The sequence below is a fragment of the Heterodontus francisci genome, chromosome 1 (genome assembly GCF_036365525.1).
Source record: "Heterodontus francisci isolate sHetFra1 chromosome 1, sHetFra1.hap1, whole genome shotgun sequence".
Taxonomy (NCBI): Eukaryota; Metazoa; Chordata; class Chondrichthyes; order Heterodontiformes; family Heterodontidae; genus Heterodontus; species Heterodontus francisci.
In genome coordinates, this window is record NC_090371.1 from 129,016,698 (window position 1) to 129,044,459 (window position 27,762).

The following is a 27,762-nucleotide window of genomic DNA, read 5'->3' on the forward strand; positions in this document are numbered from 1 at the left end:
TCAGACAGAAAACCCCTGCCCCTTCCAGCAGGACAGAAAACTCCTGCTCCCCTCCACCAGGTCAGAAAACCCCTGCCCCCCTCCACCAGGACAGAAACCCCAATATCGGACAAAGGGCTGCCACCAACCTAAATGTTGTGCTAGTTTTTATGGAGAGACTAACAGTGTTCATTCTTACGCTTGTAGAAGAAATGGGCACACAACAATAAAGAAAGGGCCAGGACTGGTGGAGGCCTCCCAGACTTTTGTACTCTGACCTCTGCAACTGGCTGGCTGACCGATTGTTGATGGAGAAACAGGAGTATCAATGCAAGAGAGTGGGTGAATGAGTGCAGGGGCACAAAGGTGCATCTGGATGACCAAACAGGCATCACGCTTATGTGGCCACCACTCAACATATGGAGCATGATTGAGATGAGGAGATGTGAAGCCCCTAAACCCTAAATGTTTGTGTTCTTTCATGCAGCTCTCAGTAATCCCGAAGGACACACAGCTACAGAGAGCGGTCTCAGTCTCAGGTCATCACTGTAGAAGTTCCTCAGGGTAGTGTCCCAGGCCCAACCATCTTCAGCTGCTTCATCAATGATCTTTCCTCCATCATGAGGTCAGAAGTGGGGATGTTCGCTGATGATTGCACAATGTTCAGCACTATTCGCAACTGCTCAGATACTGAAGCAGCCCATGTCCAGATGCAACAAGGCCTGGACACCATCCAGGCTTGGGCTGATAAGTGGCAAGTAACATTTGCGCTACACAAGTGCCAGGCAATGACCATCTCCAACAAGAGAGAATCTAACCATCTCCCCTTGATGTTCAATGGCATTGCCATCGCTGAATCTCCCACTATCAACATCCTTGTGGTTACCATTGACCAGAAACTGAACTGGACCAGCCACATAAATACTGTGGCTACATGAGCAGGTCAGAGGTTGGGATGTCTGTGGCTAGTAACTCACCTCCTGTCTCCCTAATGCCTGTCCAACAGCTACAAGGCACAAGTCAGGAGTGTGATGGAATACTCTCCACTTGCCTGGATGGGTGCAGCTCCAACAACACTCAAGATGTTTGACACCATCTAGGAGAAAACAGCCCGCTTGATTGGCACCCCTTCCACTACCTTCAACATTCACTCCCTCCTGAATGGGTTTCCCGAGAAGCTGTATTAATATGTTGGAAATCTGAAGATAAGCGCAGTGAAATTCAAGTGTCCACCTTGTACCCCAATGTATACTTGACTCAATGAGCTTGCACCATGCATTTAAATTTTCTTTGAAGACTGCTTTCTGGTACACCTTGATGGATATGTGTGATAGAAATTTCAACATTAAGTTGCAATTAGAAGGTACACTCTATTGTGCTGCAATTTTATTGTGAAGTTATGAAATAATTGTGAAGTTTTTTGAGTGTTTTGCATGTTGATGGTTTACCAAGGTTTAAATTAATAAGTGGTGGTGAGGAGAGGCATTAATTAAATAATTAATTAAAAAAATAATTAATTAGTTAATTAAAACACAATAAGGATGGCAGGGCAGGTGATGTGTTGTAGCTTCAGTCTGTGGGAGCTTGTGGACACCAATGTGATCCATGGCAACCACGTCTGCACTAAGTGTCTACGGCTCGAGGAGCTTCGGCTCAGAGTTGATGAGCTGGAGGCTGAACTACCAACACTGCAATGCATCAGGGAGAAAGAAAGCTACCTGGACACTTTGTTCCAGAAGGGAGTCACACCCTATAGACAGGGTCTTCTGATTTGATCAGTGGTCAGGGACAGGAGGATATGACTGTGAGTAAGGCAGGTAAGGGGATTGAGAAGACAGAAGTGGAGGAGCCTCAGCCCTTGCAATTGTCCAACAGGTTTGAGGTTAATTCAGCTTGTATGGATGAAAGCGAGGGTTGCAGGGTGTATGAGTGAACTGACCATGGCACCGTGGTACAGGAAGCCATTTAAGCAGGTGGAGTAAATAGGAATATAGTGGTGGTAGGAGATAGTATAGTCAGGGGGATAGACACCGTTCTCTGCAGCCAAGAGCGACAGTCCAGAAGGCTGTGTTGCCTGCCCAGTGCCAGGGTTTGGGACATCTGCCCAGAGCTGGTTGGAATTGTAGGGGGAGGGGAAGGATCCAGTTACCAATGACATAGATAGGAATAGGAAAGAGGTTATGCACAGGGAGTATGAGCAGGTAGGGAATAAATTAAAAAGTAGAACCTCAAAGGTAATAATCTCTGGGTTATTACCTGAGCCACAAACAAATTGGTGTAGGATAAATAAGATTAAAGTTAAAGGCGTGGCTCAAAGATTGGTGTGGGAGAAATAGATTTCAATTCATGGGGCACTGGCATCAGTACTGGGGAAAATGGGAGCTGTACCGTTGGGATGGTCTTCACCTTAACTGTGCTGGAATCAGTATTCTAGCGAGTTGTATAACTAGGACCATAGAGAGGGCTTTAAACTAAATAGTGGGGGTGAGGGATCAAGTGAGGGAAGTTGTGATAATTTAAAGAGAGACAAGAAAGCAATAAGGGTAATGATAATCAGAGCGTGGCAGGAAGGGACAGAGTGTACAAACTTAAGAGTCTGTCAGCAGATAAGGCTAGAGGTCATGAAATAATGTTGAGGGTGGGGGTTGGGGGGGGGGGGGTGGAGATGGGAGGGGCCGGGTGAAGGGAGATTTAGAAATCCAAAGAGAAAGATCGAGGCATTGGAACAGTATAGCATTGTGAGTAAAGGCAAGCAGAATGGGACAGGAAGGGACATAGAGTTTAACAAAAAATTATACATCAGCGAATAAGGTCATTGCAGGGAATAGAATGAAAAATGAAATTAAAGATGCTTTATCTGAATGCACGAAGCATCTGTAATAAGATAGATGAACTAGTGGCACAAATAGAGGTAAATGATTTAGATGTAATTGTCATTACAGAGACATGGTTACAAGGTGATCAAGGCTGGGAAATAAATATTTCAGGGTACACAATATTTTGGAAAGACAGACAGAATGGCAAAGGAGGAGGGGTAGCTTTGATTATAAAGGATGACATAAGGACATTTATTTAGAGATACAGCACTGAAACAGGCCCTTCGGCCCACCAAGTCTGTGCCGACCAACAACCACCCATTTATACTCACCCTACAGTAATCCCATATTCCCTACCACCTACACTAGGGGCAATTTACAATGGCCAATTTACCTATCACCTGCAAGTCTTTGGCTGTGGGAGGAAACCGGAGCACCTGGCGAAAACCCACGCGGTCACAGGGAGAACTTGCAAACAAGCAGTACCCGAATCGAACCCGGGTCCCTGGAGCTGTGAGGCTGTGGCGCTAACCATTGCGCCACTGTGCCGCCCAATGTATTAGTAAGAAAAGATCTGGCCTCAGAAGGTCATGAAGTAGAATCAGTATGGGTGGTAATCAGGAATAGCAAGAACCAGAAGACACTGGTGGGAGTAATTTATAGGTCCCCGAACAGTACTTATACTATTGGACAGAGCATTAAACAAGAAATTATTGGAGCTTGTAACAAAGGCAATATAATAATTGTGGGGGACTTTCATCTTCATATAGACTGGGACAATGAAATTGGCAAGAGTGGTCTCGAAGATGAGTTTGTAGAGTGTTTTTGGGACACTTTCTTGGAGCAATATGTTGTGGAACTGACTAGGGATAAAGCTATCTTAGCTCTATCCAAACTGGGAGTTCACCATGGATATTATAGTTTATTCTAGGAGAGTTACTGGGGCCGCCATATGCAGGACATTTTGTGCAAGGCCCACTGTGCATGTGCTCTGGCTTCAAAAAAGCTTGAAATTGTCGAATGTGCCTTACTCCTAAATCCAAGTGTACACACCAAGTAGCTCATTGATGTTGAACAAGCTTATTTTCTAATACCTACCAGAGTTTGTATTAAAAAAGAAAGATTTGCATTTATATAAAGCATTATCTCTTAGAGACATCTCAAAATACTTTGCAGAATGCATCACTTAAAGATGTAGTAATTGTTTTTATGGAGCAGGCATTTTGTGCACCATAAGGTGCCACAAACAGTAATGATATGAATAATCAATTATTTGATCAGAATTTTCTCAGACTTTGGGCGACTGTAACTTCATTGCAAGTAGGGCAGTAATCCTATTTATTCATGTAAAAGGGGTTTCCATCACATTTCTGGCAAAACTATGGCATTGCAGTGTCAGAATTCCAAGACAATTCTGGACATTGTTTACTTAATGGGATTAGTTGAGGGAGGAATGTTGGTCAGGACTCTGCAGACACTTTGGGCTAAATTTTATCAGTGCGCAGCCGCAGAGCCCCTGTGATATTATGCGTGGGGCTCATTTAAATGAGGGGGGTGGAGCGGCTGCCCCTGATGTCGTAGAGGGGGCGGCCGCCGCGTCCCCAGCAACGGCGTCCGCTGCCATTTTCAAAGGGCCTCAAGCCCTTCAGGAGAAATTTAAATTTTTAAAGGTGCCATTTCTATAAAAATTTAACTAAAGATTTTTCCACACCTGCAATCCCCTCTCCCACCCCCGAATGCATAAATAGTTTTTTGGCCTATCCCCCCCCAAAAAATTAGTTATCAGTAACGACCTTTCCCCCCAGAACTTTATTCCTTTTGACCCTAAACACCTTCCCACCATCCCCACAGCCAATGAAAAAGATTTTTCTCGCTCCCACCCCACCTTAATAATTTGACTCCTCCCCCCTCCCGACTAGCATCTCGCCTCAGAACTCTGTACTGAGTTCCGAAGGCGTGCGATTTGCGGCTGCCAGCCGCCAGGAGCAGGTAAATTAATTAGCATTTTTATTACCCTTATTCAAATATTTTAATGAAGACCCTGCCGCTTGGCGGTGGTGGGGGGACTGCACCGAGGCCTCGCTGCTAATATCCAGCGGGGCCTTCTCAGTGTCGTGGGCTGTGGCAGGCCGATTCCACAAGCATTTTACGGGCCTCCCCGCCACGATCCATGATGCTGAGGGGCTGGATTTTACCATGGGATCTTTAATATCACATATGAAAGACAACACCTCCAACGATATAGCACTACCTTAATACTGCAGGAATGTTTCAACCGAGATGATATACACAAAGTCCTGGTATGGGACTCAAGCCCGCAATCTTCTGGCTCAGTAGCAAGACAGCTATTGACTTAGTCAAGCTGTCTTTGAAATTGGTAAAACTTCATGTGTACTTCAAACACAAAATTCCAAATGGAGGTAAAAGGCCAATTTGCTCAAAAATTATGCTTCAGTGGAAACCATAAACTAAAATTGAAATTGTTGCCTGCCCCTCCAGGTTCCATCCAAATTCATATAATGGCACTCAAGTGCCATTTTGCTGTTCAAGGATAAACTAAACTCAGTTCTTTTCTAAACTAAATGCAATTCTTTGTGCATAAAATAAGCCAGAAACATAGAATGAAAAGTACATGACACGAGCAGTGAATTGCAGGGGTTAGTCCCTTTATGAGAATAGACCTTTAGGGCTTATAACTTAATATCAGTTTCAATTTATGACCTAACTTATGGGTTGACATTTCTTAAGTACCCATGTAATTCACTGCTACCTGGTAATATTTCATACATATTCTACTGGAAGTCATAATATTTTTACCAGTTCATAACATTGAAGAGTTTCAGCTCTGCTCCACCCTCAGGTCAGGAGACTATTCTGTGACTTTAACCACTGGTAATATTGTGAACGGGGGTAGGATAGAGATAGACTTCAAGACGACAAAGACAGGCTGGAGGAATGGGCATACACATGGCAGATGAAATTTAATGCCGAGAAGTGTGAAGTGATACATTTTGGGATGAAGGACAAGGAAAGGCAAATTAAAATAAAGGATACTATTGTTAAGGGGGTTCAGGAAGAGAGCAACCCGGGGGTACATGTGCACAAATATTTGAAAGTGGCAGGACAGGTTAAGAAAGCAGCTAAGAAGGCACACGAGATCCCAGGCATCATTAAGAGAGGTAAAGAGTACAAAAGGAAGGAGGCTATGATGAACCTTTATAAAACTCTGATTCGGCCTCAACTGGAATATTGTGTCCAATTCTGGGCAGCACGCTTTAGGAAGGATGTGAAGAAAAGATTTATGAGATGGTTTCAGGGATGAAGGACTTCAGTTACGTGGATAGATTGGTGCAGCTGGGCCATTCTCCTGACAGAAGAGAAGGTTGAGAGGAGATTTGATAGAAGTATTCAAAATCATGAGGGGTCTGGAAAGAATAGATAGAAACTGTTCCCATTGGTGGAACGGTCAAGAACCAGAGAATACTGATTTAAGGCGAATGGCAAAAGAACCAAAGGTGATATGAGGAAAATCTTTTTTATGCAGCAAGTAGTTAGGGTCTGAAATGCACTGCCTGAGTGTGTGGTGGAGGCAGATTCAATCATGGCTTTCAAAAGAGTATTGGATAATTATCTGAAGAGAAAACATTTGCAAGGCTATGGGGAAATAGGACTAGCTGAGTTGCTCTTGCAGAGAGCCAGCATGGACACAATGGGCCAAATGGCCTCCTTCTATGCTGTAACCACTCCATGATTTTATGATTATTATCTCTGTATGAGCTTCATTACACAATAGTTCTGTCATGCATTTAAAGGACAATTGTATTTCAAATGGTATGATTTTTGCAATATCGCAATATTGCTTTGCATCCTTCATAAACTTGAATGTTCCTAATTAACAGTTGCTATTGGACTACAGAGGAACATCACAACCATGTTTTCCACAATTTCTCCTCCCTTGAATATGTTAAGATTCTAACTCTCACCATTTTAAATTACAATCAATAATGGACACATATAATATTCAGTTACTGCTAATTAGGATGCTCACATATAATGTATGTTAATATAATGTAACTCATGCAATTACAAAATCCTTCAATTTTCTTGTCACTGAAGCTTTTACAAGAGTGATTATGTGCCCAATCCCAAGGCTGGTCTGTTCTGGTCAACCGCAGAACTAGCGTATTTGAAATTGTATAGCAAAGTAATGAAAGTGCAGCAGAAGATGATGATCGTGGACATGCTGGGGCAGGGGCTACATTATAATAAAGAACAAAAGAACAAAGAACAAAGAACAGTACAGCACAGGAACAGGCCATTCGGCCCTCCAAGCCTGCGCCGATCTTGATGCTTGCCTAAACTAAAACCTTCTGCACTTCCGGGGTCCATATCCCTCTATTCCCATCCTATTCATGTATTTGTCAAGATGCCTCTTAAACGTCTCTATGGTACCTGCTTTCACCACCTCCCCCGGCAACAAGTTCCAGGCACTCACCACCCTCTGTGTAAAGAACTTGCCTCGCACATCCCCTCTAAACTTTGCCCCTCTCACCTTAAACCAATGTCCCCTAGTAACTGAATCTTCCACCCTGGGAAAAAGCTTCTGACTATCCACTCTGTCCATGCCGCTTATAACTTTGTAAACCTCTATCATGTCGCCCCTCCACCTCCGTCGTTCCAGTGAAAACAATCCGAGTTTATCCAACCTCTCCTCATAGCTAATGCCCTCCAGACCAGGCAACATCCTGGTAAACCTCTTCTGTACCCTCTCCAAAGCCTCCACGTCCTTCTGGTAGTGTGACGACCAGAATTGCACGCAATATTCTAAGTGTGGCCTAACTAAAGTTCTGTACAGCTGCAACATGACTTGCCTATTTTTATACTCTATGCCCCAACCGATGAAGGCAAGAATGCCATATGCCTTCTTGACTACCTTATCCACCTGCGTTGCCACTTTCAGTGACCTGTGGACCTGTACGCCCAGATCTCTCTGCCTGTCAATACTCCTAAGGGTTCTGCCATTTACTGTATACTTTCCACCTGCATTAGACCTTCCAAAATACATTACCTCACATTTGTCCAGATTAAACTCCATCTGCCATTTCTCCGCCCAAGTCTCCAACCGATCTATATCCTGCTGTATCCTCTGACAATCCTCATCACTGTCCGCAACTCCACCAACCTTTGTGTCGTCCGCAAACTTACTAATCAGACCAGCTACATTTTCCTCCAAATCATTTATATATACTACAAACAGCAAAGGTCCCAGCACTGATCCCTGCGGAACACCACTAGTCACGTCCCTCCATTCAGAAAAGCACCCTTCCACTGCTACCCTCTGTCTTCTATGACAGAACCAGTTCTGTATCCATCTTGCCAGCTCCACTCTGATCCCATGTGACTTCACCTTTTGTATCAGTCTGCCATGAGGGACCTTGTCAAAGGCTTTACTGAAGTCCATATAGATAACATCCACTGCCCTTCCTTCATCAATCATCTTCGTCACTTCCTCAAAAAACTCAATTAAGTTAGTGAGACACGACCTCCCTTTTACAAAACCATGCTGCCTCTCGCTAATAATAGCTAGCTGAAAGAAGACAGAGGGTGGTGGTTGATGGTAAATGTTCATCCTGGAGTATAGTTTCTAGTGGTGTACCGCAAGGATCTGTTATGGGGCCACTGCTGTTTGTCATTTTTATAAATGACCTGGATGAGGGTGTAGAAGGGTGGGTTAGTAAATTTGCGGATGACACGAAGGTCGGTGGAGTTGTGGATAGTGCCGAAGGATGTTGTAGGTTACAGAGGGACATAGATAGGCTGCAGAGCTGGGCTGAGAGATGGCAAATGGAGTTTAATGCGGAAAAGTGTGACGTGATTCACTTCGGAAGGAGTAACAGGATTGCAGAATACTGGGCTAATGGGAAGATTCTTGGTAGTGTAGATGAGCAGAGAGATCTTGGTGTCCAGGTACATAAATCCCTGAAAGTTGCCACCCAGGTTAATAGAGCTGTTAAGAAGGCATATGGTGTGTTAGCTTTTATTAGTAGGGGTATCGAGTTTAGGAGCCACGAGGTCATGCTGCAGCTGTACAGAACTCTGGTGCGGCCGCACCTGGAGTATTGCGTGCAGTTCTGGTCACCGCATTCTAGGAAGGATGTGGAAGCTTTGGAAAAGGTGCAGAGGAGATTTACTAGGATGTTGCCTGGTATGGAGGGAAGGTCTTACGAGGAAAGGCTGAGGGACTTGAGGTTGTTTTCGTTAGAGAGAAGGAGTAGAAGAGGTGACTTAATAGAGACATATAAGATAATCAGGGGGTTGGACAGGGTGGATAGTGAGAGCCTTTTTCCTCGGATGGTGATGGCAAACACAAGGGGACATAGCTTTAAGTTGAGGGGTGATAGATATAGGACAGATGTCAGAGGTAGTTTCTTTACACAGAGAGTAGTAGGGGCGTGGAACGCCCTGCCTGCAACAGTAGTAGACTCGCCAACTTTAAGGGCATTTAAGTGGTCATTGGATAGACATATGGATGAAAATGGAATAGTGTAGGTCAGATGGTTTCACAGGTCAGCGCAACATCGAGGGCTGAAGGGCCTGTACTGCGCTGTAATGTTCTATGTTCTATGTTCTAAGTCCATTTGTTTCCAAACGGGAGTAAATCCTGTCCCGAAGAATCCTCTCTAATAATTTCCCTACCACTGACGTAAGGCTCACTGGCCTATAATTTCCTGGATTATCCTTGCTACCCTTCTTAAACAAAGGAACAACATTGGCTATTCTCCAGTCCTCTGGGACCTCACCTGTAGCCAATGAGGATGCAAAGATTTCTGTCAAGGCCCCAGCAATTTCTTCCCTTGCCTCCCTCAGGATTCTGGGGTAGATCCCATCAGGCCCTGGGGACTTATCTACCTTAATGCTTTGCAAGACACCCAACACCTCCTCCTTTTTGATAATGAGATGACTGAGACTATCTACATTCCCTTCCATAGGCTCATCATCCAACAAGTCCTTCTCCTTGTTGAATACTGATGCAAAGTATTCATTTAGTACCTCGCCCATTTCCTCTGGCTCCACACATAGATTCCCTTCTCTGTCCTTGAGTGGGCCAACCCTTTCCCTAGTTACCCTCTTGCTCTTTATATACGTATAAAAAGCCTTGGGATTTTCCTTAATCCTGTTTGCCAATGACTTCCCATAACCCCTTTTAGCCCTCCTGACTCCTTGCTTAAGTTCCTTCCCACTGTCTTTATATTCCTCAAGGGATTGGTCTGTTCCTAGCCTTCCAGCCCTTACGAATGCTTCCTTTTGCTTTTTGACAAGGCTCACAATATCCCGCGTTATCCAAGGTTCCCGAAACTTGCCAAACGTATCCTTCTTCCTCACAGGAACATGCTGGTCCTGTATTCTAATCAACTGACGTTTGAAAGACTCCCACATGTCAGATGTTGATTTACCCTCAAACAGCCGTCCCCAATCTAAATTCTTTAGTTCCTGCCTAATATTGTTATAATGTATCCAGACTTCTGAAGCACTAATCAAGATGTGAATAGTACACTCAAAAAGTGATCCTGGTGATTGCATGAACCTTGTTGTATCTGCAGTCTCTGGGCTGAATTTTATTAGTGCACTGCAAATTGTGGTAGCGCACTTCGAAATCGGCGGCCTTCAGGCGCAGATGCGATATTTCGCGCGGAGGCTCATTTAAATGGAGGGGGTGGAGTGGCTGCCCCTGATGATGTAGAGGGGGCCGCCATTCCATCCCCAGAAATGGTGTTCGGGGCCACCACGCAGGCACTGGCGCCATTTTTAAATGGCTTCAAGCCCTTCAATGCCATTTAAATGTTTAAAGAGACAGGGTTGTTACAAAATTGAAATAAAATTTTATTAACACTTCCAATCCCCTGTCCCACCCTCCAATGAATAATCCGTTGATTTTTTTTTCCTATCCTCCCAAAAAAGTGAGTTTTCACTCATGACCTTCCCCCTCGAACTTTATTCCCTTTGACCCTAAACCCCTCCCCAGCATACCTGCAACCAATCGCATTACATTTTGCATCTCTCCCCCACCCCTGGCCCTGAAAAATTCACTCCTCCCCCCTCCCCACCAGTGTCATGCCTCCGATCTCCAAACGAAGATCCGCAGGTATGGGACTTCCAGCAACCAGCTGGAATATCGGCATGGGATGGCCGTCGCTACCAGGTAAGTGTTTATTCATTAATTGTGATGGCGTTAATATATTTAGAATAAGACTCTGCCACCAAGTGGTGGGGGGGCCATCCTGAGGCCTCGCCGCCGCCGGTAAAATGCGGCAGAGCCTTCCCGGCGCCGAGGCCCATGGCGGGCCTCTCCCGGAAGGATTTTCAAGGCCCCCCCACCACGACCCCCAACGTCAGAGGGCTGGCGATGAAGGATGCCATTGACTACGGTTGAAGTGGGTGGTATTGGTCCTTTAGGGGCCATCAGCCTCTCTTCACCTTCAAACAACTAAAAAATTACTGCCTGAAGCTAAAAGCATCATGGCAAATGGTTAGGAAATGATTGCTGATACAGTGCTAGTGGTCACTTACTAGCTCCACACTATGGTAGTCAAACTAATTTCCATTCATGTAGGCCATTACATTATAGTGGTGTTATCCAATACACCCACCACTCATAAAGTTGCTGCGGTGGGTATGAGTATGGGTGTCACTTGTTAAACCGCTATTTGCCTTCCTTCCCAGATTGAGCAAGAAAGAATCAACCACATTGCTGTTAAACAGGAGTCACATACTGGTCAGACTGCAGCTATGTTTATCAGAATATAGTCCAGTTGTCAGGTTTCTAGTGACCTGGAAGCTGACAGTTTAAAACCTCAAACCTATTTTCAAAGATTGAGCATTTGCTTTATTAATATTGCATATGTTTTGATTAGATTAGATTTGATTAGAGATACAGCACTGAAACAGGCCCTTCGGCCCACCGAGTCTGTGCCGAACATCAACCACCCATTTATACTAATCCTACACTAATCCCATATTCCTACCAAACATCCCCACCTATCCCTATATTTCCCTATCACCTACCTATACTAGTGACAATTTATAATGGCCAATTTACCTATCAACCTGCAAGTCTTTTGGCTTGTGGGAGGAAACCGGAGCACCCGGAGAAAACCCACGCAGACACAGGGAGAACTTGCAAACTCCACACAGGCAGTACCTGGAATCGAACCCGGGTCCCTGGAGCTGTGAGGCTGCGGTGCTAACCACTGCGCCACTGTGCCGTATCATATGGCGAATATGGTGACCTGATCGCCACAAGTTTGGCGAGCATCGAAATCCTATTGGACAACACTGCATTATAGCAGTGGATAGTCGAAAGCAATGTAAACAGGATGAGATGGACAATATTAGGTTTCTCTCTCCCTCAACAATGAAGAATTTGGGTATATTTTGTAAGGCCTTGCATTGAAGTTAGTACATATCAGATAAGCTTCGGAAGTACACGCACACTTACCCAATACACACTGATTGTATGCAAGGCTTTACTGGTGCCAAGGGCCTCGTAAAATTTACCCTATTATCTTCCTTCTTCTGGCAGCCTGGCTGACAATTGATTAAACTAAATCCAGCTGATGCAGACATCGATCCTTTTTTAAATTGTTTCTATATACTAGCACCTAATTAAACTTCTGAAACACAGCAATGATTTCTCATTATGAAAGGGTGCTAGACAAAAGTTGGCCATAAAGGAAAAGGCAATGATAAAATGACTTCTGACCAGTCGATTTGAAGAGGTTTCATTGGTGAAATAATGATTGACAGAGACAGAGACAGTCGTTAGTTTGTGTTTGACTGGAATACCTACGTCATTGAGAAGTCATCAGTGGTACTCATCACGATGACAGGTAGCTGTCAAAGGATGCTCGAAAGACACCCTAGCAACTGGGCATAGCACAGTTTGGCATTGAACAGGATAACATTATTCAAGTATTCCTCAGCAATCAACAAATGAGTCACTTAGACAATCTTTTAGATTTATCACCATCTGAGGGCAATACAGTTAATTAGTTGTTTAACAGGAGCTCCTGCTTGACTTTCTAAGGTAGCACGGCTGCTGGAATAATTATCTTATAGTGTTTTTATCTCCAGGTAGCAGATATTCAAGAACTAGAATGTTAAAGTCAGAACAGGAATTGAAATATCTGTAAGTATAATTTAGTACTAAAATATCAATTGGCAAAGCACCTTCACTATTTTTATATAAATAAAGCAAAATTAAGGAAATATCCCCTCGGGATTTTTGTGCAGAAAAACAAAAGAATTGATTTTTCTGGTGGTTTCGTGCCATCAACTGCATAGAGATAAAGAGAAGCCAACACTAAGAGCACACTTAGGAAATTAAACATAAGCTGTCAGTTAGGATGCAGCATGAAAGGAGGTAGGTGAACAGCCAGCAGTCAAAGGGAGAAATAAATGGCTTCATAAAATATTACTGCAATCTGGTCACCTTGTCACATTGTCAGTTGACTCATTCTACACAAGTAGATTCTTACAGTAGGATAGTAGATATTCCAGGCTTTAATATAGGAAACTATAATGGTCTATCTGTCTGAAGACCACAGCGACTTTGAAGCTGCAGCTTATCATTCTGACAAGGAGAGTTATTGCTGTTGGTTTTTGGCATGGTGCACATTCACAGGTTTGGATTTAGGAACATAGGAACAGAGGAGCAGGAGTAGGCCATTCAGCCCATCGAGCCTGCCCCGTCATTCAATATGATCATGGCTGATCATCCACTTCAATGCCTTTTTTCCACACTATCCCCATATCTCCTTATATCATTTGTATTTAGAACTCTGTAAATCTTTGCTTTAAATATACTCAATGACTAAGCTTCCACAGCCCACTAGGGTAGAGAATTCCGAAGATTCACAACCTTCTGAGTAAAGAAATTTCTCTTGAACTCTGTCCTAAATGGCTTCCCTCTTATTTTGAAATTGTGTCCCCCGGTTCTAGACTCCCCAGCCCGGGGAAACATCTTAGCTGCATCTACCCTGTCTATCCCTTTAAGCATTTTGTAGGTTTCAATGAGATCACCTCTCATTCTTTGAAACTCTCGAGAATACAGGCCCAGTTTCCCAATCTCTCTTCAGAGGACAGTCCCTCCATCCCGAGTACAAGTCTGGTGAATCTTCATTGCACTCCCTCTATGGCAATAATATCCTTCCTAAGGTAAAGGGACCAAAACTGCACACAGTAGTCCAAGTGCAGTCTAACCCACGTTCTATACAATTGAAGCAAGACTTCACTACTCCTGTACTCAAAACCTCTTGTGATAAAGGCTAATATACCATTAGCCTTCCTAATTGCTTGCTGCACCTGCATGTTAGCTTTCAGTGACATATTGACATGGACACCCAGGTCCCTTTGTACATTTGCACTTTCTAATCTCTTACCATTTAAGAAATACTCTGCACATCTATTCCTCCTACCAAAGTGGATAACCTCACATTTTTCCACATTATATTCCATCTGCCACGTTCTTGCCCACTCACAAAGTCTGTCCAAATCCCCTTGAAGCTGCTTTACATCTTCCTCACAACACATTCCCACCTCGTTTTGTGCCATCCGTGAACTTGGAAATATTACATTTCGTCCCCACATCCAAATCATTGATATATATTGTGAACAGCTGGGGCCCAAGCACTGATCCCTGCGGTACCCCACTAGTCACAGCCTGCTAACCTGTGCATGATCCGTTTATTCCTACTCTCTGCTTTCTGCATGTTAACCAATCCTTAATCCATGCCAGAAATTTAGTATGTATTTATGGACACGAAATGAGCAAGTTTTCCTGCTTAAGACTTTTTAATGAATTCGTTAATAAATGCTTGTTGCTATTTTTGTAATGGCAGAATCTTATTGCCAATAATTTACTGATGGATATGTCATTTTTTGTCACATTATTTAACATCACAGTCCATCAAGTAATACGTTGTGATTGTGAAAAAAAGTGATTGTCGCATTTGTTATCAGACTACTAATCCTGTACTATCTCAAACAGAGTTATGGTTGGACAGCCACTACAATCATATCATAAAATTTGATATAGGATGGTAAGTAGCACGTAGTTCGAGACAGAGTGCTTAACTCGGGAATTCGGTACAGTGAGGAAGGAGGTGCTGTTCTGGTCTTTTACAGAGCAAGCAGTGATCCAAGAGAGGGAGCTGGAGACAGTGACACCTGAGCGCTGAAGCCTAGAGGCATTAATTAGGTGAGTAGGTAGGTGATTGGTGAGTTTTAAGATCTTATTTTCTTTCTAAACTGGGGCAGTGATTCAACTGGTTCTGGGGAGATATAAGTATTGTAATAAATTTGTAGCTTAACTAGTTAAACTACTTAATATAACTTCAAATTATCAGTTGTACTTCTAAACTTGAAACCTAATTAGTTAAATAAAACACAATAAAGGTGATGTGCTGCAGCTGTAGCATGTGGGAGCTGGGGAACACCAGTGTGATCCACAGCAACCACATCTGCAGTAAGTATCTGCAGCATGAGGAGCTTCGGATCAGAGTTGATGAGCTGGAGTCTGAGATTCAGACACTGCGATGCATCAGGGAGGAAGAAAGTTACCTGGACACTTTGTTCCAGGAGGCAGTCACACCGTTTAGGCTAGGTACTTCAGACTTGGTCTGTTCTCAGAGTGAGGAGTTGTGTGACTATGAGTTGGGTGGGTTTGGGGATCCAGAAGGTAGCATTGGATGAACCTCAGCCTGTGCACTTGTCCAACAGGGTTGAGGTTCTTGTAGCTTGTGTGGATGAGAGCAGGTACTACAGAGAGGATGAGCAAACTGACCACAGCACTATGGAATAGGGAGCCATTCAAGTGGGGGACTAAAAAGGAATGTAATAGTTGGAGACAGTACAGTTAGGGGGATAGATGCTGTTCTCTGCAGTTGAGAACATGAGTCCCGAAGGCTGTGTTGCCTGTGTCAGGGTTAAGGACATCTCCTTGGGGCTGGAGAGGAACTTGGAGTGGGAGGGGAAGGATCCAGTTATTGTGGTCCATGTGGATACCCACGCTTTAGATAGGACTAAGAAAGAGGTACTGCTGAGGGAGTATGAGAAGCTAGGGACTAAATTAGAAAGCAGAGCCACAAAGGTAATAATCTCTGGATTACTACTTGAGCCTCGAGCAAATTGGCATAGAGTAAATAAGATCAGAGACTTGAATGCATGGCTCAAAGATTGACATGGGAGAAATGGGTTTCAATTCCTGGGGCACTGACACCAGTACTGGGGAAAGAGGGAGCTGCACCATTGGGAAGCATTCACCTGAACTGTACTGGAACCAGTGTCCTGGTGAATCGCATAACTAGGGCTATAGAGAGGGCTTTAAACTAAATATTGGGTGGGGTCAAGGGTTCAGGTGAGGAGAAATTTTGAAAGTTAATGAGAAAGGACAAGACAATAGTGCAGGGTAGTGATATGGATAACCAGAGTTTCAGGAAGGGACAGAGTGTAGAAACATATGGGTGCACCAGCAAATAAGTTCAGAGTAGGGGAAAATGGTAAAAAGACAGAATTAAGGGCTCTTTATCCAAATACTTGCAGCATTCCTAACAAGGTGGATGAATTGATAGCACAAATAGAAATAAATGGCTATGATATGATAGCCACTGCAGAGATGTGGTTGCAAGGTGACCAAGGCTGGAAACTAAATATTCAAGGGTTTTTGAAAGGAAAAGGGATGGGGTAGCTCTGTTACTGAAGGATGAGATCATGAGAAATTATCTTGGCTCAGAAGATCAAGATGTAGAATCAGTTTGGGTGGAGATAAGAAATAGCAAAGGAAAGCAGTCACTGGTGGGAATAGTATTTAGCCTGCCTAACAGTAGCTACATTGCAGAACAGAGTATAAATCAAGAAATAATGGGGGCTTGTAGGAAAGGTATTGCAATACTTGTAGGTGATTTTAATCTTCATATAGGTTGAACTAATCAAATTGGAAAAGGTAGTCTGGAGGATGAGTGTATTCGGGACAGTTTCTCAGAACAATGCATTCTGGAACCAACGCGGGAGCAGGCTGTTTTAGACCTGGTGATGTGAAATGAGACAAGTTTAATAAATGACCTAATAGTAAACGATTCTCTAGGCAATTACAAGGGTATGAAGGCAGAATTGGCTAAATTGGACTAGGAAAATAAATTGAAGGGTAAGACAGTAGAGAGACATTGGCAAACATTTAAGGAGATATAACTCTCAAACAAGATATATTTCATCGAAAAAACAAGAATCTATGAGAAGGATGCAACATCCGTGGCTAACTAAGGAAGTTAAGGATGGTATCAAATGGAAAGAAAGGCGCACAATGCTGCAAAGACTAGTGATAGGCCAGAAGATTGGGAAAATTTTAGAAACCAGCAGAGGATGACTAAAAAAAATAAAGAGGGATAAATTAGAGTATGAGAGCAAACTAGCAAGAAATATAAAAACAGACAGTAAAAGCTTCTACAAATATATAAAAAGGAAGAGAGTAGCTAAAGTAAGTGTTGGTCCCTTAGAGGATGAGATTGGCTAATTGACAATGGGAAGCAAGGAAATGGCAGGGATTTTGAACAAGCATTTTGTATCTGACTTCACATTAGGAGACACAAAAAGCATCCCAGTAATAGTAGAAAATGAAGAGGCAAAAGGGATAGAGGAACTTAAAACAATCATTACCACCATAGAAAAAATACGAGGAAAATTAATGGGACGAAAGGTTGACAAGTCCCCTGGACCTGATGGCCTGGATCCTAGGGTCTTAAAAGAAGTGGTTGCAAAGATAGTGGATGCACTGGATATAATTTTCCAAAATTCCCTAGATACTGGAAAGGTCCTAGTGCATTGGAAAACCACAAATGTAACATCTCTATTCCAGAAAGGTTGGTGGGGGTGGGGGTGGGGGTGGGGTGGGGTGGGTGGCAGTGACAGAAATCAGAAAACTGTAGCACAGTTAGCTTAACATCTGTCATTGGGAAAATGCTAGAATCCATTATTAAGGAAGTAGTAGCAGGACATTTAAAAAACCGGTCAGGTGGTGCCCTCCAATTCCCTGCTGCAATGGTCTTGGTCATGTAGTTAAAACCTGTGAAATTGAAAATGTATTGGGAAGCCGGCTCCAACCTGCCAACTTCTAGGTTGTACTGAAGCGTGTTGGGCTTCTTGTGTGTAACCCCCTCGAGAGAGGCAGGTTGCCACTTAACATATGCTAATTACCCAATTAGAGTGATATTAACATGAATTTTCAACTTTTACTTTGGGTTTTCCAGGCTTCCAGGAACTTGCCAGTGAAAGCAAGAACTTATCTGCAATTGAGGGGGCTGAAGCTATGTCAGGGAAAAATGCCAACAAGTACTGAGCACTCACAGATACTTTCTAACCTGCTTGTGGGATATGGTTTCTACACAGTATTTGTTCTGAGAGTATTTGGTGGTTTCTTCAACTCATTTTGGAGTTTTGAAGATCCGACCTGCATTTTGGAGCACTGATATATCAGATCAGTGTGGGTGCTGCTTTTGCTGCTTTAGATTGGATTTCAGATGAGGACCAAGACAACCAGCAACAGCTGCTACTCACAGACCTACTGCTGCACAGGAGAGTGGGGAGCAGTAGAGAGGTGCAGCTAGCAGGAGCCCATACCCGGCACACAAAGTCCACCGACAGAGGATAAGCTTCCTCAACATGTCTGAATACCAGTGTCTGAGGAGGCTCAGGGTGTCACATGAGGTGGTGGCAGACAATTACCGCCCAGCGGAGCTGGTAGCCATGCTTTACCAGTAGCTGTCAAAGTTACCACTGCCCTCAACTTCTTTGCCGCTGGATCCTATGAGGGTTGTGCCGGAAACATTTTCAGGATCTCACAGTCGGCCACACACAAATGCATAAGACAGGTGACTCTTTCTTGCCAGGGCTGGCAATTATGTCGACTTTGCCTGCGCTGACACCAGTCAGAATAAGCGGGCATTTGGATTGCGGTCGATCGTAACTATTGCGCTTGGTCGTAACTATATGTATATAATATATATATATATATATATATATATATATGTGTGTGAGTATATGGTTATCACAGATAAACCAACCAAATGACCACATTAAAGCAATTCAGTTTTTAAAAATTAATTTTTCCAAACAAAATAAAATGAGAAACATCTGTGTTTACTAGAGTTGTAGTGTCACTGTTTATTCAATAAATGGTGCCATCAAAGTGTAGATCTGCAACCACTGCACACCCCCCCACTCCCCGCCCCACCCCGCCCATAATCCTCATACTCATTCTCAGCTGTACCACTCATGGAGACCAGATGCTTTCCCACACAAAAGGGGAAGACTAGAGAGTGGGATAACTAGAGCTGCTGATTTAATTCTAATTGCTGGTTAAATAGAATTGACACAAGCCTGGGAACAGGCAATTACTCTCTCTTTTGGGTAGTGAGAGATAAGGGGTGACCTGGAAAAAAAGAGAAGTTGCAGTAAACTTGTAAGAGGGAGGAAAATAATCTCAAGTATGGTTATTCAAATATTATCTTGTATTAGCAACTGCATGAATACTCATACTCCATTTTCACTCCCAGACTGTGAAATAGTCATTCAGGTATAGTTAATACAAACCTCAAGCTATAGAGGACTGTGCCATCGGGGTGTAGACGAATCATTCGATTCTTCACTGTAACTCCATGTACAAATGACTTCTTGTCATTAATGAAGTAGGTGTCAGGAACCCAAAGTTGGTCAGCCACCCTGTTGTCTAGAGTGAGGTTCAGAGGTATTCCAGAGTAAGATAGCCTTTTGTCTCTCCAGGACTGCTGGAAGTACATTGTCAGAGTATAATCCTGTGCAAAAGAAGAAAAGAACATTTTCATATTCATTTCCTGGAAATCAAGAGCTTCTTTCTCTCATTTCTTTCACAATCACATGACCGAGCTACCATATGCCATTTATAGTGCACTAGGAGTATGATAGCTTCCTATAAAGGTCAGCTTAATATTACTCCCCTACAATAGTGAACAGTCTTGGGTCACAGCAGCAGCACTCACTGCTTCTGTATAATTATATTGTAACATGCTGACCATAGACCTCTTGCGTTATTCAAATGCATTTTACATTTTAGATTAAAACAGAACACGTTACAGACTATTCCCTTCATTCATAATGCATGGAGGAGAAATTGCACCCTGGGATTCATAAGAAGTTATTACAGAAACATGATGGGATAAATTTTATTTTTGCAGGACCTTGAGGAGCAGTTTTCTCTGTTTTGTGGTCATTTTATACCGTAGGTAATGACTGATGAGGCTGCTGCATCTAGACTTAATGTTCCTAGGCTAATGAGGGGGAAGTCATGCAATGGGTCTTGCTTGATTGTTGTGAAGTCTGTGTATGCATGTAAGCATGTTGTATGAGGTCAGTATTAGGTACCTTGAGTTTAATAGCTCACTATCATAGAGTCACAGAGTCACAGAATTATTACAGCACAGAAGGAGGCCATTCAGCCCATCATGTCTGTGCTGGCTCTCCGAAGGAGCAAGTTAACTAGTGCCACTCCCCCGCCTTCTCCCTGTAGCCCTGCACATTCTTCCTTTTCAGATAACATCCAATTTCCTCTTGAATGCCTCAGTTGATCCTGCCTCCACCACACTCCCAGGTAGTGCATTCCAGATCCTAACCATTCGCTGCGCGAAAAAGTTTTCCTCATATCGCCATTGCTTCTTTTGCCAACTACCTTCAACCTGTGCCGTCTTGTTCTTGATCCTCCCACCAATGGGAGCAGTTTTTTCTCTTTTACTCTGTCCAGACTCCTCACGATTTTGAATACCTCTATCAAATCTCCTCTCAACCTTCTCTTCTCCACGGGTAACAGTTCACTACTGCTCCAATCTAGCCACTTAACTGAAGTTCCTCATTCCTGGAACCATTCCCGTGAATCTTTTCTTCACTCTCTCTAATGCCTTTGTATCTTTCCTAAACTGTGGCGCCCAGGACTGGATGCAATACACCAGTTGAGATTGAACCTCATAACTTCCTTGCTCTTGTACTCTATGTCCCTATTAATGAAGCCTAGGATGCTGTATACTCTATTAACTGCTCTCTCAACCTATCCTGCCACCTTCAATGATTTATGCACATCTACACCCAGGTCCTCTGCTCCTGCACTCCCTTTAGAATTGTACCCTTTATTTTATATTGTCTCTCCATGTTCTTCCTACCACAATGAATCACTTCACTCTTCTCTGCATTAAATTTCACCTGCTACTTGTCTGCCCATTCCACCAACGGCACAGTGGCGCAGTGGTTAGCACCGCAGCCTCACAGCTCCAGGGACCCGGGTTCGATTCCGGGTACTGCCTGTGTGGAGTTTGCAAGTTCTCCCTGTGTCTGCGTGGGTTTTCTCCGGGTGCTCCGGTTTCCTCCCACAAGCCAAAAGACTTGCAGGTTGATAGGTAAATTGGCCATTATAAATTGTCACTAGTGTAGGTAGTTGGTAGGGAAGTGTAGGTACAGGTGGGGATGTTTGGTAGGAATATGGGATTAGTGTAGGATTAGTATAAATGGGTGGTTGATGTTCGGCACAGACTCGGTGGGCCGAAGGGCCTGTTTCAGTGCTGTATATCTAATCTAAACCTGTCTATGTCCTTTTGAAGTTCTACACTATCCTCCTCACTGTTCACAATGCTTCCAAGTTTTGTATCATTCACAAACTTTGAAATTTTGTCCTGTGCACCAAGGTCTAGATATATATCAGGAAGAGCAAGGGTCCTAACACCAACCCCTGGGGAACTCCACTACAAACCTTTCTCCAGTCTGAAAAAAATCCATTAATACGACTCTCTGTTTCCTGTCACTCAACCATATTCGTGTTACTACTGGCCATTTTATTCCATGATCTATAACTTTGCTCACAAGTCTGTTGTGAGGCACTGTATCAAATGCCTTTTGGAAGTCCATGTACACCACATCAACAGCATCTATCGAGGCTTATACAGGAAAAATGATTACTTAAGAGGGGTACCAAAGGGCTATGAATGCCAAAAGAATAGCATCATATCAAGATTCACTGCCTTCAGGAAATGAGAGAAAAAAGGAGGGAGAAAGCGATGAAGAACCAAGGCCTTAGCACTTCATTGTATTTATTTTTAAAGTCAAATACCATGTCATGTAATTTGTTAAGAATCAGGGACAGGTTTAAAGACATTGAAATATCATTAAAAGTCATGTGCATGACACATTTCCTATCCACAAATCTGTGTCATGATTTTTGGTCATGTTTTTATGCCAGTATTTATAATGTTAAAATGATATGTTAAAATTTATAATGCAATTTTGGTCTGTTAAATTCTCATTCTTATGCAGTATAGTTGCAGGCTCTGGCAACTCTGGAGTTTCTATGGTTCTTCTGCCAAAGTTTTGGTGAGCAAGCAGAACCCCACCGGAAATTCACCCCCATACTGACAGCAGTCATGTGCATATTGTAGAACCCTCCTCCCCCACTTCTTTGCCACTTCTATGCCCAGTTTATCTTTGGATAATTAAAGTCACCCATGATTATGAATCTGTTCTTTCGTCAACATATGTCTTTATCTCCTTTCCATTTTTCAGCCATCTATAATAAATTCCCAGTAGCTCCCTTCTTATTCCTTAATTTTACCCAGATACATTCAGCTATACAGGATTCCCTATGTTGTCTTTGATTACTTAAGGGGCGGCACAGTGGCGCAGTGGTTAGCACCGCAGCCTCACAGCTCCAGGGACCCGGGTTCGATTCCGGGTACTGCCTGTGTGGAGTTTGCAAGTTCTCCCTGTGTCTGCGTGGGTTTTCTCCGGGTGCTCCGGTTTCCTCCCACAAGCCAAAAGACTTGCAGGTTGATAGGTAAATTGGCCATTATAAATTGTCACTAGTATAGGTAGGTGATAGGGAAATATAGGGACAGGTGGGGATGTTTGGTAGGAATGTAGGATTAGTATAAATGGGTGGTTGATGTTCGGCACAGACTCGGTGGGCCGAAGGGCCTGTTTCAGTGCTGTATCTCTAATCTAATCTAATCATTAATACTCCCATCCTTCCTATTTTGTCCTACTCAATCCTCCCATAACATTTTGTAACCATGAATGCTTAGCTCCCAGTCCTCCCAGCCTAAACCACATCTCTGTTAATTCTGTATAACATACCATGAGCCCCCTAACAATTTGTGCCTCTTTCGCTAACCAATACTGAATTCTTGTGCATTATAACTCAACCATGTCTCTAACCATTTGGCAATCTTACAAGTTGTAATTCCCCCCTCCTCTGATTCTGTACTTTATTATTTTCCATATTGGACAAGCATGCTGGGCTGAAAGCTCTCCTTCTGTGCGGTATCATTCTATAATTTTCTTTTATCGTTCATATACTTTTTTCCCTTTTTATTCTCTTCTGCTCCCTAGTTTTATTTCTGCCTCTTCCCCTTCCATATTAGTTTTAACCTGTCCTCCACATCATTTGTTAGTTTCCCAATGAGGACATTTGTCCCAGTTCTGTTCATGTGAACTCATCTGTCCTGCACAGGTCATTAATGTTCCAGAGTTGATCCTGGTATCCCACAAATATTTCCCACTACACTATTTTATGATTATTTTATTTATTTATTATTATTTATTTTATGATTCCTACATTGACTATGTGGCACGAAGAGTTACCCTAAGGCCATGTTTGTGAAACTTCCTTTGTAGGATTACAATTCTATTTCTTTCTGTGTCAATGGTTCCAATGGGAATCATGATGTTTGATAACTCCACTTTGCTCTCCCAAATCTTTTGTAGCCGTTCCATGATGCCCCTTACATTGGTATCTGGCAGGCTACAAAAACACTTGTGTCGTCCCCTGAGTATGGAATTCTCATTTAGCACTGCAGTTCCATGTTTCACTTAACCTTTTGCAATCAGGGTTCCATGGCTGACCTCATCCAGATTATTGCCATTGTAACTGCTTATCAATATTTTCAACAATAATGACTTCTCTAGTAATGTAAAGCAATCCATGCATATAATTTCCTTCTAAGTCTCAGTAGAAATGATATCACTGTGGTTGACAGCATTCAGAAACACCCGTACTGGCTCTGTTATTAAGTTGGTCTCACCCTCAGCATGACATTAATGACAGGCATGGGAAGTGATTACAAAGCATTGGCATATCATTTAACAGTCCTTTTGAAAGAGATAAATTGGGGCAGGAAAATACAATAGGCACATCTTACAAAAATATGTTTTTGGAGATGAATATCAAAGAAACTTCTTTGCATTATTTGTTAAATTTTGAAAGCAAAGATGACTATTTCCTCAATTGTTATTCAATATCACAGAATCACAGAATCGTTACAGTGCAGAAGGAGGCCATTTGGCCCATCGTGTCTGCATTGACTTTCCGAAAGAGCAATTCCTTCAGTTCCATTCCCCTACCTTCTCCCCATAACCCTGCACATTCTTCCTTTACATATAACTGTCTAATTCCCTTTTGAATGTTTCAATTGAACCTGCCTCCAACACGTTCTCAGGCAGCGCATTACAGACCTTAACCACTCACTGCATGAAAATGTTTTTCCTCATGTCACTTTTGCTTCTCTTAACAAATACTTTAACTCTGTACCCTCTCATTCTTGAGCCTTTCATGAGTGGGAACAGTTTCTCTCTATCTACTCTGTCCAGACCCCTCATGATTTTGAATACCTCTATCAAATCACCTCTCAGCCTTCTCTTCTCCAAGGAAAACAGTCCTAACTTCAATCTATCTTCATAACTGAAATTCCTCATCCCTGGAACCATTCTCAAGAATCTTTTCTGTGCTATCTCCAATGCCTTCATGATCTTCCTAAAGTGCAGCGCCCAGAACTGGACGCAATACTCCAGCTGAGGCCAACCTAGTGGAAATTGCAGATGCATTGGCCATGATTTTTCAGTCTTCCTTAGACTCAGGAGTGGTGCCAGAGGACTGGAGAACTGCAAACGTTAGGCCCTTGTTCAAAAATGGGTGTAAAGATAAGCCCAGCAACTATAGGCCAGTCAGTTTAACTTCGGTGGTGGGAAAACTTCTAAAAAAAATAATTTGGGACAAAATCAATAGTCACATGGATGTATGCAAGCTAATTACTTCCTTGCTCTTGTACTTTATGCCCAATTAATAAAGCTCAGGATACTGTATGCTTTATTAACCGCGCTCTCAACCTGTCCTGCCATCTTCAATGACTTATGCACAAATACACCCAGGTCCCTCTGCTACTGCACCCCCTTTAGAATTATACCCTTTATTTTATATTGTCTCTCCATGTTCTTCCGACTTCACATTTCTCCGAATTGAACTTCATCTGCTACCTGTCTGCCCATTCCACCAACTTGTCTATGTCCTTTTGAAGTTCTACACTATCCTCCTCACAGTTCATAATGCTTCCAAGTTTAGTATCATCTGCAAACTTTGAAATTGTGCCCTGTACACCAAGGTCTAGCTCATTAATATACATCAGGAAAAGCAAGGGTCCCAACACTGATCCCCGGGGAACTCCACTACAAACCTTCCTCCAGCCCGAAAAACCTCCATTACCCACCACTCTTTGTTTTCTGTCACTCAGCCAATTTCGTATCCATGTTGTTCCTTTTGTTCCATGAGTTACAAGTTTGCTCACAAGTCTGTTGTGTGGCACTGTATTGAATGCCTTTTGAAAGTCCATGTACACCACATCCACAGCATTGCCCTCATTAACCCTCTCTGCTACCTCCTCAAAAAACTCCAGCAAGCTAGTTAAACATGATTTTCCCTTAAGAAATTCATGCTGGCTTTCCTTAATTAGCTTGCATTCATCCATGTGACTATTGATTTTGTGCCAAATTATTTTTTTTTAGAGGTTTTCCCACCACCGAAGTTAAACTGACTGACCTATAGTTGCTGGGCTTATCTTTACACCCATTTTTGAACAAGGGTCTAACGTTTACAGTTCTCCAGTCCTCTGGCACCACTCCTGAGTCTAAGGAAGACTGAAAAATCATGGCCAATGCGTCTGCAATTTCCACCCTCACTTCCCTCAGTATCTTTGGATGCTTCTCATCTGGTCCTGGTGCTTTATCCACTTTAAGTACAGGCAGTCTAACTTATACATCCTCTTTATCAATTTTAAACCCCTCTAATGTCTGACTTACTTCCTTTTTCAACATTGCCTGGGTTGCATCTTCTTCCTTGGTAAAGACAGATGCAAAGTACTCATTTAATACCTCAGCTATGACATCTGCCTCCATGTGTAAATCCTCTTTCTGGTCCTTAATCGGCTCAACTCCTCCTTTTACCACCCTTTTACTATTTATATGCCCCCAAAAAACTTTGGGATTTCCTTTAATGCTAGCTGCCAGTCTCTTTTCATGCTCTCTTTTTGCTTCTCCACTTCCCCGCTGGACCTTCTGTATTCAGCTTGGTTCTCAATAGTATTTTCTACCCGGCATCTGTCATAAGCACACTTTTTCTTCTTTATCTTAATCTCTACCTCTTTTGTCATTCAGGGTGCTCTGGATTTGTTTGCCCTACTTTTCCCCTTCGAGGGAACATAGCTTGACTGTGACCAAACTATCTCTTCTTTGAAGGTAGCCCATTGTTCATCTACCGGTTTTCCTGCCAGCTTTTGACTCCAATTTATTTGCCCCAGCTCCATTCTTACCCCATTGAAGTTGGCCTTCTCCCGGTTAATTATTCGTACTCTGGATTGCCCATTGTCCTTTTCCATAGTCAGCCTAAACCTTATGATACAATGATCACTATCCCCTAAATGCTCTTCCACTGATACTTGATCCACTTGGTCCACCTCATTCCCAAGAACCAGGTCAAGCAGTGCCTCTTTTCTCATTGGCTGAGCAACATACTGTTCTAGAAAATTTTCCTGAACACACTCTAGGAACTTTTGCCCCTCATTGCCCTTTACACTACTCTTATCCCAGTCTATGTTTAGATAATTAAAGTCCTCTATTATAACTACCCTATAATTTTTGCACCTCTCTGTCACTTCCTTGCAAATTTGTTCCTCCATGCCCTACCCACTGGCTGGTGGCCTATAGACAACATCGAGCAATCAAGAGACTGAAAAGGCTTGGGTTGTTTTCCTCAAAGCAGAGAAGGCTGAGGGGGGACATGATTGAGGTATACAAAATTATGAGGGGCATTGATAGGTTAGATAGGAAGAAACTTTTTCCCTTAGTGGAGGGGTCAATAACCAGGGGGCATAGATTTAAGGTAAGGTGCAGGAGGTTTAGAGGGGATTTGAGGAAAAATATTTTCACCCAGAGGGTGGTTGGAATCTGGAACGCACTGCCTGAAGAGGTGGTAGAGGCAGGAACCCTCACAACATTTAAGAAGTATTTAATTGAGCACTTGAAATGCCATAGCATCGAAGGCTATGGGCCAAGGGCTGGAAAATGGGATTAGAATAGTTAGGTGCTTGATGGCCGGCACAGACACGATGGACCGAAGGGCCTGTTTCTGTGCTGTATAAGTCCTTCGCTCTAACCAAATTGATTCTCTCCTCGACCCCTCGGGACATTCTTTTTCTCCAGCATTGCAATGCTCTCCTTAATCAATACCATCATCCCTCCCCCTTTTTTCCCTTTCCTATCTTTCCTGAAAACCTCGTATCCAGGAATATTTAACAACCAGTCCTGCCCTTTTTTGAGCCAGGTTTCTGTTACAGCCAGAACATCATATTCCCACATGGCAATCTGTATCTCACCAGTCTTATTAACCACACTCCGTGCCTTCACATACATGCACATTAACCCTGATTCAGACTTTATTATATTCTCCCTTACTCTGACCCCACATAATAACTTACTATTTACTCTCATGCTATCTATCTCCCTCAGTATTCTGTGCACCTTGGTATTCCTCTCTGATACTTGGTCCTGGATCCCACAGCCCCGACAAGTTACCAGTTTT

The 27,762-nt window shown here is 43.0% G+C and overlaps 1 protein-coding gene across 1 annotated transcript in view; it reads right to left on the reverse strand.

Moving 5' to 3' along the window:
• The window catches only part of gabrb1 (gamma-aminobutyric acid type A receptor subunit beta1), a 458,334-nt gene that overhangs the window by 152,518 nt on the left and 278,054 nt on the right, over positions 1-27,762 (reverse strand). Inside the window, exon 4 of the mRNA XM_068058329.1 lies at positions 19,437-19,657. Coding sequence (XP_067914430.1) covers positions 19,437-19,657 — 221 coding nt within the window. The remainder of the gene's footprint in view (positions 1-19,436; positions 19,658-27,762) is intronic.